This window comes from Rhinatrema bivittatum, chromosome 7 (genome assembly GCF_901001135.1).
Source record: "Rhinatrema bivittatum chromosome 7, aRhiBiv1.1, whole genome shotgun sequence".
Taxonomy (NCBI): domain Eukaryota; kingdom Metazoa; phylum Chordata; class Amphibia; order Gymnophiona; family Rhinatrematidae; genus Rhinatrema; species Rhinatrema bivittatum.
Window position 1 is genome coordinate 218,095,835 of NC_042621.1, and position 13,170 is coordinate 218,109,004.

General features: G+C 43.3%; 1 protein-coding gene across 1 annotated transcript in view; it reads left to right on the forward strand.

The window, feature by feature from the left end:
• Nucleotides 1–13,170, forward strand: part of KIF20B (kinesin family member 20B) — a 401,219-nt gene that overhangs the window by 372,478 nt on the left and 15,571 nt on the right. Inside the window, exon 32 of the mRNA XM_029610715.1 lies at nucleotides 10,377–10,580. Within this exon, the coding sequence (XP_029466575.1) occupies nucleotides 10,377–10,580 (204 nt within the window). The remainder of the gene's footprint in view (nucleotides 1–10,376; nucleotides 10,581–13,170) is intronic.

Sequence of the window (13,170 nt, forward strand, 5' to 3'; positions counted from 1 at the left end):
ATCTGAGGCATCGTCGATGAGAGACCTCTGAGCGACACGGATGACACTTGTGTCTTCAACATTGACAGGGCCGTCAACTCTATTGTCATCGTTGACTGTCAGGAACTCCAGAGATGGGCCATCATCCAGCTCTTCCAGGTCGAGGATGTTGAGTTCATAGTCTTCAGCCTTGACACTTGGAGCATTGGGGGTAGCCAAAGAAGCACTGGCATCAGTCCCAGTCGATGCATGGAGCTGGACATGGGGATGCTCCAGTTATGACTGAAATGCCCCTAAAGAGACCCTGTGGTGGAGTTCTCTATGATTCCCAGGGGTTTGCCACAGCCTCCAACGATTATGATGTCCTCCACTGATCCTCTTCTCAGTACTTAAGTGGATCTGGTCATGCCTCCTGGATTCCACTCCATTTTGGTATCCGCTATCTTTGAGGAGCAACTGGTAAAGAGAATGCAGCTGACCGTGGAGAAGGCACTGCAGGGCCTCAGTTGGAGCATTAACGGCACCAAGACCAGCACTGTTGCTCCTTGAGCTGCTGCACGGCTCCCTTCAGATGCTTATTGGTGTCCTACCAACACCGACGCCCATTGGAGCATCGGAGCCCTGCCTACTGGTCTGGTGGTCATCCACAGTTTCTCAGAAGAGGAAGCTCCCCCAAGGACAAGGGCGGCCTTGGGATCCAGGCCCACCCGACTAGTCATTCTGGTTCCACACTGCTGGCTGAAGACTGAGCGCCATGGGATCAGTCTCCTGTCTGATAGGGAGGAAGACCCTCTTGATCCCTGTGGGGAAGGCTTATTGGAGGCGTCAGAAAATGAGGCATCGGATGGCTGCTTCTGCGACCCTTCTTTTCCCGGTGGCAGAAGGAAGTCTCCACTGGAAGACCCCCACTTTGCAGCTTTTGTCCAGCTGATGGCGGAGGCCATCACGTTTATTTTACAAACAGAGAATACCCAGCTCAAAATGCTGGATATTCTCCTGTAGTTAGAGCCTCCTTAGGAGATCATGGCAGTTCAATCTATGGGATGCTTATGGAGTTGCTGAAGAGGATGTAGAAAAGCCCTCTCTCGTTGGCTCCTGTTGACAAGCAGGTGGATGCGGTCTACCTTGTTCTGAAGGCACCCAGATTCAACAAGTGTCAGCTGTCACAACAATTGGTTATAAATGAATCTGCTCACAAGAAGGCCAATATTCTTCGGACCCACTCCTCAGTCCCTTGGGAAGGGATCTGAGGGCCATGGATACTCTTTGGAGAAAGGTGTTTCAGGGAACTAATCTCATTGTCCACATAGCCTACCATCTCTTCATGGACTAATATATGTGGGATATCCTGAAGTAGATGCAAGAGGTGGCCAAGTAGCTGCTTCAGCAGCAGCTAGACACCCTCCAGTCACCAGTGCATAAAGGTCTAGTGTGGAAAACATGCTTGACCTATAATGTTTTCAACAGAGTATAGAATGTCTCTGGCACAGGAATTGGCACCTGCAGACTTGCCTGTCTGTCAAGAGGTGCAGGAAAGGCAATTTGTGTAACACTTCAGCAGCTTTCTGCTGGCACTCAAGACCCAGCCTCCTCATCTAGGAGGTCCTTGAGTTTGGGCCTGAGTCTTTCTTTGACCCGAGGAGTCACTATCCTCTGCGGTCTCAATCCTGGCAACAGCAGGTCCTTTCTAGCCCCCCAGGTAACAGAGGGTCTCAAAGCCTCAGACAGTGCCTCAGTCAGCTCCTGGGATAGAGTTTTGACTGCATTGGAGAGGGTGTAGCCAAGACCATGGTACACGTGGTGAACGGTCTACTGGTTGGGGAACCCAGTGATTCTATGCAAGCCAGTGGCCCCGTGGGTCCTCACCACCATTCACAGAGGGTATAAATTGTCTATTGTGTCCCACCAAATCACCCTCAGTCCATTTTTGGGGACTGGTAACACTTCAGGACGTGGTGCTGTTGGAGCTTTCCTCCCTTTTAACAGCCAGAGTGGTTGGGTCCATTCCACCAGAGCAAAAAGGGCAGGGATTCTACTCCTGGTACTTCCTGATTCCAAAGAAAACAGGGAGATTCTGCCCCATTCTAGAGCTAAGGGCCTTGAATATATTTCTTAAGAGAAATATTCAAGATGGTTTCCCTGGACACCTTTATCCCTTTTCTGCAAAAAGGGATTGGCTATGCTCTCTCAATCTAAAGACGCATGCACTCACATCACGATCTCCTTCAGTCACTAGAAGTATCTCCATTTTATGGTGGAAAAACAGCACTTCCAGTACCATGTTCTGCCATTTGGGCTCATGTCTGCCCCTCAGGTCTTTACAATGCTTGGCCATGGTAGCAACACACCTTCACAGACTGGCTGGTCAAAAGCAATTCTTGGGCAGGGGCCGAGGAGTCAATTTGCTCGACCATCTGGGAGCTGGAGTCACTAGGTTTCAACTATCAGAAGTCCCATCTCAGCCTGTCATCTCAATTGAAGTTCATCTGAGACCTACTAGACACAGCTCAGGTCAAGTCCTTCCTGCTGCAGAAATGGGCCATCGCTTTACAGACCATAGTGACAGATTCAAGGGAGCCAGCAGGTATCAGCATGGCACATGTTGAGAATGTTGGGCCACATGGTCGCAACCGTATGTTACTCTTTTGGCATATCTAAACATGCATAGAGCCCAATAGATCCTAAGGTCCCAGTGGCTTTAGGCTACTCAAGATCTGCAAGACTGCATCCAAATCATTCCATCCCTCCGAGACTTTTTCCTGGTGGAGTGAAGTTTCCAAATTGGAACAGTCTCCTTCCAAATTCCTTGGGTATAAATTATCCTAAAAACGGATGCATCCACCCCTGGGCTGAGGCACCCATGTAGATGGGCTCAGCAGCAAAGGTTCCTGGAACACGTCTGTCAAAACAACTTCCGGGAGCTCTGAGCTATCATATACACACTGAGGGCTTTCAGGGATTGGCTGTCCAACAAAATTATGTTGATCCAGAAGGAAACCAAGTGGCGATGCACTAAGTAATCCAGCACGGAGGTATGGGCGCTTACCTCTTGTCAAGAGGCAGTCCAGATATGTTCATGGGCCCTCTCCCATGGGAAAGTGCTCAGAGCCATATATCTGGCCAGTCTGGAGAATGGGGTAGTGGACAGACTGAGTTGATCCTTCAGACTCCAGAAATGATCTCTGGACCAGGGAGTAGCTAACTGGTTCTCCTAGGACAACAGGATGGTAGTCCTCACAGATGGGTGACAACAGATGGAGCTCTGCACTTCCTGTAGCCCTTTTATAGACCATGCTGCCAGCATTTCTTGTGGGTATTGACTGATGTCATCCCAGGTCTGGTATATGAGTTTATAATTCCACAATCCAGTGTCTCAGTAACAGGTCCCCTGCCAAGTTTTCTGCCTGCAGCACTGGTTGCTTCATATCCCACTTTTCTTTTCTAGTCCTTGCCTTGCTTTGCCTAGTCCTAGTCCTTGGCTCCTTCCTCCTTCCTCCATCCTCTCTGCCCTTGTCTCTTGGACTGTCTACTAGTTACCTGGCCTGTACCTGGTTTCAGACTTTGCCTGATTGCTGTCTGCTTTGACCCCTGCTCAGATACAGACTCTCTTGTTCACTGCCTGCCCTGACCTCTATTGTGTCCACATGCTGTTTGACTACTGTCATGCTGCTTCCTCGCCTAAGTTCTGCTGGCTTCCAAAACCACAGGCTCAACCTGTGGTAGAAGTATCTGGTAAAGGTGAAGCTCATTTCCAGCCCCATCTTGAACATATCTACCTGCTTTTGGCATGGGCCTAGCTGGTTCACCTGCTGGGCTGCTCCCATCATGCCACAACCAAAGGACTCTCCCTCCATGACAATAAACAAGATAAAAGATGGGAAATGAAGGTTAGAAATGTCAGCTTTCTGAATGGAGAAATGTTAGTGGAGTGATCTAGGGGTCTGATTTGGGACCTCTACTATTTAGCATGCTCATAAATGATCTGGAGATAGAAAAGAGTCACAAAATTTGAGTCATTAAAATGGTAGTGTATTGTGAACTGCAGGAGGACCTTGTGAGAGTAAGAGACTGCGATACTAAATGGCAAATGAAATTTAATGTGCACAAATGCAAAGTTATGCACATAGGGAAAAATAATCCCAACTACAGATTCACAATGCCTGGTTCCATGTTAGAAGTCACCACCTAGGAAAAGGACCTCAGAATCCTTGTGGTTGTACCTTGGAATCTTTGGCTCCGTGTGAGGCAGCAATCAAAAAGGCAAATAGAATGTTGGGAAATATTTTGTAAAAAAAATTGGGAGCAAATCTGAGAAAGTTGTCATGCCCTGTGCAGATCCATGGTGTGACCTTGCCTTGAGGTTTTGTGTGCAGTTATCGTCACCCCATCCCAAAAAGACTTAGCAGACATAGAAAAGGTACAGAGAGAGGCTACAAAAATTATAAAAGGGATGGTAAACTCCCTTATGGAGAGAGGCTAAACAGATTAGGGCTCTTTAGCTTAGAAAAATGACTGAGAAGGGACTTGATTTAAATGTATAAAATCATGAGTGGGGTGGAATGGGTAAATAGGGAAGTTATTTATGCTTTCAAACACTAGGACTAGGGGGGAACATTCCATGAAACTAGCAACCAGCAGATTTAAAATAAATCATAGGAATTATTTTTTCACTCTGTGCACAATTAAGCTATGGAATCTGATGCTGGTCTGACCCAGTGTAGGATTTCTTTTGTTCAGACTGATCCGAGAACTTTTTGATGAATCCAGGTACTCCCCCCCCCCCCCTTTTTTTCTTCCTGGCCGCAGTGGTGAGGCTCATTGGGAGCAGAAAGCAGATGGTTGGCACCACAAAGCACAGTAGAAAGACCATGCTCTACAGCAATTGTGGAGCTCTCAGGAGACCAGCAAAACTCTGCATGTGCTTGGAAGGTTGGGGTACAGAAGAGTGACAATTTCAGTGATTTTGGCTCTGCTGGAAGGGGAGGCCATGTTGGGGCCATCTAGGCTGTCCAACTCTGCCAGGTATTCAGACTCCATGCCGGGAATGGCAGCCATTTTCAGAGCAAGGGGTAATGAGAGGGAGCAGGGCCTTGATCTTTGTCCAGCCGAATAGGAGCTAGAATAGCTAAACATGGGAACAATTGGTCAGGAGGCGTCAATGTCCTTGTCGTCCCATCTGCAACCATCTTCCTTGGTTTGGGCTTCTATATTCAAGGAGTTTGTTTGTTATCTGCACCATGATTTTTGTATGGGGCAGAATTCAGTCTTGAAATCCACCCAGGACTTTTCTTCTTCTTAACCAGATTTAGGAAATAGGAAAAGGGAAGCAGGGGGTGTATTGGGAGTTGGAGATTGATAGTACCGAATCAGAGTATTCTCTGGAAGAATTTAAGACTTTCAGAGCCATTAGCAGTGATGGGAGTTAGTGGAAGGTGAATTTCCTCCTCTAGGGGAAGATAGTTCTTCTATTGTGTGCTCATTCATAAGGAGGAACTTTCTTCATTCATTTCTTAAGCTTTAACTACACTTAATATTGTGGAAGAGAAGAAAAGAGACTTCTACTTCCTTGGAGGACCCGGTTATGGCTAGCACAGGAAAACCTCTAAATCCTTTCTGCTGCATAAAGCAGTGAAGAATTTGATTGATTTGGAGAGGATTTCCCTAGAAGCAAATTTTAAAGGAGGGGAGGGGGAGCTGCTGCTGTTAAAGCTATAGTCTTTTAAAGCTCAGAAAAAAAGAGAGACTTAGATTTCCGAGAGGGGGTGTATTGGTTTGTTCCATTACTAAATGGATGACCATGCCAGTGGAAGATGGGGCAGCCTTAAAGGATACTCAGGACAGGAAAATTGAGTCCATGTTGAAGCAGGCTTTTGAAGCTTCTAGTATGGCTCTGCAAATTGCAGCACACATCTGTATGATAGTAAGATCTGAAGTGGAGTGCCTCAGGGTTCTGTACTTGGACTGGTGCTTTTTAATATGTTTATAAATGATCTGGAAAGGGGTACAACGAGTGAGGTGATCACATTTGTGGATGAGACAAAATTATGCAGAGTAGTTAAATCTCAAGCGGATTGTGATGAATTGCAGGAGAAGATATTAGTTGGGAGGGGGGACTGTGGCAGGATTATTTGTCTAGAGTGAAAGCTTTCCGAAAGAGCCAGGTCTTGAGGTTCTTTCGGAAGGTAGGTGTAGAAGGATCAGTTCTGAGAGCTGTTGGAAGGTTGTTCCATAGGAGAGGGCCCGCTATGGATGCGGCACGTTCTCTCGTGGAGTCTTTTTGCACTTCCTTGGCGGGGGGGAATGGGGAGTAGGCCTGTGCTGATTGAGCGGAGATTTCTAGTGGGGATAACATAGCACCACTAAAACCTCAGAAGCTCTATAAAAAAAAACAAACAGCTGATTGGCATACTGAATCACTAAAAGTATATAAAAGAAAACTTAGAAATTTAGAACGTAGATGGAGAAAAAACCCACTTCCAAATCGAAAACAAGAATATTATACTTACTTGCAGAAATACAAGAAAGAATTAATTAATAAAAACCAAAAAAGCTTTTTACACATCAAAACTAAAGAGTGCCTATGGAAATCCTAAAATTCTGTTTTCAATAGTAAGAGAATTAACCACCATTCCAGATGCGACCTCATCAATCATAACACATGACCTCTGTAATAAAATTGCTAGCTTCTTTAGAAAAAAAACAGAAAACATATCATCAGAATTTGAGTCATTACCTATCCCAAAAGCAAATACTCCACAACTGGCTTGTTCTTTCTCAGATTTTCAACCAGTTAATGAAAATACCATCATTAATATTCTAACTAAATCAAAACCATCAAACAGCCCTTTTAATGCATGTCCTGGTTATATTCTCAAAGAGATAAAAGAACAAATTACTCCTTCCATATCAAACATTGTGAATGCATCATTAACCCAAGGTATTTTTCCAGACGACCTCAAAAAAACATCAGTTTTACCTATTCCAAAGAAGAAGAATCATGACCCAATTGACTTATCCAATTATCAACCTGTCTCTACCTTAACCTCCATAGCCAAAATCATAGAATCAGTTGCACTACATCAAATCTCAGAATACATTGAAGATAACATATTACATAGTAATCAACATGGTTTTAGAAAAGGACACAGCACAGAATCATTACTCATCTCATCTTTTAACACAATTATTAGAGGCTTTGATTCAAATACAAATTACATATTAGTCTTACTTAATATATCAGCGGCTTTTGACACTCTTAACCATGACATTTTACTAACCAACTTATCACAAATTGGTATAAATGGTTTAGCTGTAAATGGTTTTCTTCTTTCATTTCAAATCGTCCTCAAAGGATAACTATGGGTAAACATAAATCTGAATGGTAAACAACCAAAACAGATGTCCCTCAAGGTTCTGCTCTTTCCGCTCTCCTATTCAATATATATCTCTTACCATTGTGTCGACTCCTGGCAGCCCTAAGTCTAAACTTTAAAATTTATGCTGACAATATACAATTCATAGTTCCTTTCTCAGACTCTTGGTCAAAAACCTTTTCTCTCCTTCAACTCTACCTTTCAACAATAAAAACATGGTTGTCACACAACAGACTAAAATTAAACACCACCAAAACAGAACTCATTTATCTATCTACAGTTCCTGAATCAATTCACCAACCACCACAGTCTTTCACTTTTGAAAATAACTTGATACCTATTAAATCACACACCAAAAACTTAGGAATGATCATAGATTTTCGATTAACATTATCCAATAACATTTCAGAAGTAGTTAAAAAAAAATCTTTTTACAAAATACATATGCTGAAAAAAAGAAAACCATTACTGCTACTAAATGATTTCTGCCAAGTTACTCAATCTTTGATACTTTCTACACTGGACTATTGCAATGCACTATATCTTGGTTTACTGATATTATCACTTCAACCACTACAACTTGTTCAAAACGCAACAGCTCGAATGTTATACAATGCTTCACGCAGAGACCATATTACACCTATACTGTACAATTTACACTGGCTCCCAATATCTTTCTGTATCACATATATAAAATATTGTCCACAATCCATAATTTAATATACAATCCTAACTCAATTTGGCTATGCTCAGTACTAAGATTATATAAACCTAACAGACAGCTCAGATCTATGGATAAATGCATTTTGGAAATTCCATCAATAAAATCAGCTAGCTTGGCATTAACAAGAAAACGAGCATTCTCAGTTGCAGGTCCTATATTGTGGAACTCAGTGCCTGAATATATTCGACTTACAGTAAATCGCACTGAAAACGTATTTATTCACTTGCACTTATAATATATCTCAATGACCTCATTAATACTACTATAATTACTGTCACCATTATAGTCTGAATTGTAATTACATTGTATTTTAATTTGTTGTATTATGAATTTGTGTATGTTTTAATATGTGCACTGCCTAGACAGATTACTACCCTTTGGCGCGGTATATTTTATTTATAGATTTATATATAAAAACTTTTAAAGTTGCTGGATGGGAATCCATTTTGGCTTCCGCAGTAAGGGGATCTGCTTGTGCAGGGTCTGATCCTTCTTGAGAATATGGATTCCTTTTGTCTTACAGCCTAGTCATTGAGAGGACTCGTTCAGTTCAGCAGGGTTATTCTCATGTGGTAATGAATATTCTTTTAAAGGCAGGAAAGTATCAACTTCCATAGTTTGACGTTATAGAGAATTTTCGAATGCTGGTGTTCTGCTCGGCAGGTTCTTCCTAGGAGGGCCTCAGTGCCCTCAATTCTGCCTCCTTACAGGAGGGTTTGGACAAGGGATTGGCTCTTAATTTCTTGAAGCTATAGGTCTCAGTTATTGCTTGCTGTAAGGGCCGTGTGTTTGGGGGACCTTTGTCTTCCCAACTGGATGTTTCTCAATTCCTGAGAGGGGGTCAAACACATCAGATCTCCAGTGAAGGGACCCCATCCCTTCTTGGGATCTAAACTTGGTGTTATCCTTCTTGGCAGGTTTTTAGTTTGAACCCATTAGATCAATTTTTCTTCAAGCCATTTATTTTGAAAGTAGTTTTTCTGATGGCATTTGACTGGAATGATTTGAAAGTTGCAGGCCCTTTCCTGTAGGGAGCCTTTTTTACAAATTAAATATATGGTCTAGATTCTTATGGTGCCTTCTTTTCTTCCAAAGGTGGGTTTGGCCTTTCATTTGAATCAAGTGGTCTGTTTGCCATTGTTCAGTAAGCAGTTTGCAGACATGGATTTCAAGATTCTGCATTCCTTGGATGTCAGAGTGCTTTTGATGTATCTGAAGGTCACTAATTTTAGAAAAACAAATAATTTGTTTGTGCTTTTCTGTGGTAATAAGAAAAGTGAGACAAAGGCATTGGATCAAGAAAGTGGTTTTGGTAGCTTATGTTGACAAATCTTTGGCCAGGCAAGTCAGAGTACATTCTATGAGGGCATAGGTAGAACCTTGGTGTGTCGGCAGGAGACATGATCTTCCTAACATTCTTTTTCAAAGCATTAGTTTTGACGTGATTACTAGAGCAGAGATCTAGTTCACTGTGGAGGTTTTGAGAGCAGGTTTGGCAGGATCCCACCCTAATCAGGAGTAGCTTAGATAGATCCATTTGTCTGGACTGGTTTGACTGGATGATGAAGGAGAAACTTAATCATATCTGATAATTTCCTTTCCTTGAATCTAGTCAGACCACTCCAGAGCCCTCCCTTGCTGCCAAGCATACTATTATTTTCAACTTTGAAGAATGAAGTAGGGTGGTGTCTGCACGGCACATGGAATACAGATATGTGACAAGCTAAGACTGTACAAAATATTGGGGGGGGGGGGGGTATTTTGTCTGTTCTGGAAGAGACACCTGGTTGTTAGAGGATTTTAAAAGAAAACTTTAAAATTTTGGGAAGTTAGCTTGTTACAGATATACTGGCAGGCTGAGGTCAGCATGTATGCATATAAGGGGTGACAGCAAACCCGTTTAAATCTCTATCTGCTGGTCAGTGAGCATAACCCATTTGTCTGGACTGGTCTGATTAGACTCAAGGAAAGAAAATGTCTCCTTCAAAAGTAACATCTGGTATAGCTGTGCACCTGTGACTTAAGATTGCATGTTGACCTGCTTGTATTCTGTTTGCTTCCATCCTACTCATTTGGTATTAGATTATGGTAGGGTCGGAATTAACTGATTTAAAAAAAATAGATTTGCTAATTCTACATTTGCAATTGTTTTTAGCTCCAGCTAGAATTAAAATTGTTTAAGCATCAGCAGAAGGTCATATGTCTCATAAGCATGACATTGTGGTGTCCCATTTCTAGAACAGCAGTTGTAGGTAATAAATGACCCTTTCTCTAATATTTGCACTTCTTTGCCTTCTCAGGGTCATTTTGACACAGTGCTGGATTCTTCATCAATGTCCACAGAAAGTGGAAGAGTCAGCAGATTTCCCAAACCAGAACTTGAGATTCAGTTCACGCCCCTACAACCCAACAAAATGGCAGTGAAGCATCAGGACAGTGCCATACCTATAACAGTAAAAATATCCAGGACAGCCAGAAAGAGGAAGAGCTCAGAGATGGAAGAGGTAAAGTAGCTTTTGTTTTGAGGATTTTTGTTTTATTTTTTATAACAACTTGGTGTCATTTCATTCTATTAAGTGTAGTTTTTATAATTTTTCCATTGCCAAATATGAGTTTGAAATTGAGATTTCTTGCCTCCTTTGGCTTTTGTCTAGTAATTCCTGCACTTATCAAATTTGCACAAACATGTTTTTTATCATATATAGTGGTTTTGGAGGGCAAAGCAGGTTTGGTAGTTTAGATATGTCTATAATGGGAGTACAGATGTTTCTGCTTTATGAAGTGGCTTTAGCACAATTATCTTCTCCCTGTGGAATTGCTGCAGGAGATCGGAGAGGCAGAGACTGTCCAACGTGCTTCTAACTCACTTCCCTCTTTCTTGGCCAGTTCTGTCCCCTGCCGCCCAAGACCTGGCCTGCTGCTTTGAACACATGGAAGTATGGGGTCCTATACTTTTGAAAGCAGCATTTGGACCCCAGGTGGCAGAGGAGAAGGATGTGACCCAAGGTGGTGTTGCTTCCCCTCTCTTCCTACTGCCCAATCAACATAGGATGTGAAAGAGAAACTGGTGGGAATGTTTGACCAAAGGGAGTGTGGATGGGATGCCAGGAAGGGAGAGAGAGGACTTGGGGTGGGAAAGGGAAAAATGGAGGGGGGAGGTAAAAGTAGAGGGTGGGATGTTTGGGAACCGGATTTGAGTCAGATGGTGGACCTATCTTTCTTTTCTCTGATCCCTTCCTTCGTGCCCAATATTCCAGAATATCCCTCCCTTCCTTATTCCTTTTCATCTTCCCTCCTCGCCTGCTTCCTTCACCTCCATCCCCAATCCTCCTTTCTTCTTCCATTTCATTCCAAATCGAGCAGAGCTTGTCTTGCTCAGTGGTTAGTGGTTAGTGTGGCAGGAGTTTGTTTTGGGAGACCTGGAGGCTGGTTTGGAGCTTTGCTTGTGTGAGTCAGACTTTTGGGGTTGCTCAGGACAGTGTGACTGAGAAAAGTAGAGAAGAGAGGAAAACATCTGGCAGTGAACTTGGGAAAAAGATCATGCTTTGCCTCTAGCCTGAGGAAGGTGTAGGGTGGTGGTGGGGGCTTTAAGTTGTGCTGTGAGTGTACACAACAAATGTAGACCTCTGCAGCAGCGAATTTCATGTGGTGTGGGTCTGTGGTTCAGGAGGCTGAATTTTCCTCCAGGCTGTACGTTTTAGGGAATTCACCAGCAGAGTGGTTGTGAAGGAGATCTCTGGCTATACCCACCTATCCCTTATCCCAGAATGCCAAGGTTTAGAGTCTATGCTGGCTCCTAGAGCTACAGTTGTTTGTGTGGCAGCAGGGCAGACCTCCTCAATAGATTGCTGCCTTACCATGGGCAGCTATCTAGAGAATTTTTCAAGTGCTTGCAGGCCTTTTGATAGGGCAAGATATGGCCCTGCCAGTACCTGTGGTTTCTTCAGGCTCCCAAGGCAGAAAGAGGGCTTGGATGGAGGAGAAGTATTTGAGAACTATTCTTTCCTTTGAGGACTCCCCTGGATGGCGTTAGTGAGCTGCCACAAAGTGAAAATGAATGGAATTTGGAGGAAAGAGAATGTCGCTTGGAAGGGGAATATGATTCTTCTGTTTCATCTTTCATAGGGATGTGTTAACATCCCTAATTTGTAAGTCCCTGCATACTTTGCATTTTGAAGAGGATAAGGTGGAAAAAACTTCTAAGGAGGATGCTATAATGGTCATCATTAAAAAATCTGTTTTTCTCACTGTTCGAAACTTGATAGATTTGGAGTGGGTGGCACCAGAAGCTCATTTTTAAGGGTGGGTGTTCATGCTCTAAGTTACATCCAATGGACCCTTTTGTTCAGAAGAGATTTTACTTTCCCAGGTGGGTGCCTTGGTCTGTTCAGTGACAAAGAGAACCACAATTTCCATGGAGGGCAGTGCGGCTCTTAAGGATGCTCAGGACAGGAAACTTGAATCCGTCCTTAAGCAGGCCTTTGAGGTAGTGAGCATGGCACTTCAGATCTCTGTGTGCTGTTGAATAATTGCAAGACCGGGATGGCTTTTGGCATAGAATGTGAACATGGAGTCTGTGGAAGATTTCTCGCATTTGGAGCCATAGGTTGTTAATCTGGTGGATACCTGTTTTTGATTTGGTGCATTCCTCGGCTAGAGAGATGGCATCCATAGTAGCAGCTCAGGTGCTTCTCTGAATAAAGACTTGGTCTGCAGAATCCATGTCAAAGACTACTTGACAAAGTTTCTCTTTAAAGGATGACTTTTTGTTTGGAGATAGCTGAAGAAGTTGGCTAAGGTCTAGGGGGATTCCGAAGTGCTGAGACTCTGAGGCAAAGCAAAGTCTTCATTGTGTGGCTCCCCTGCCTCTCAGTAGGTTCAGGGATTCCAGAAGATTTTCTTAGTGATGAAACACATCAGAGATCAAGGTCCTTTTCTCATTACCAGTCATTTTATTCAGAGTTTTGTAATGCACTGAATCTTGGGTCTCTAGAGCGTTGCAGTAAGGTTTGGGGCCCTATCTCTGGTTCCAGAGGTAGGTGACAATCTATCCCAATTTTATTGGATTTGGTCCCAGATCTCTTCAGATTAGTG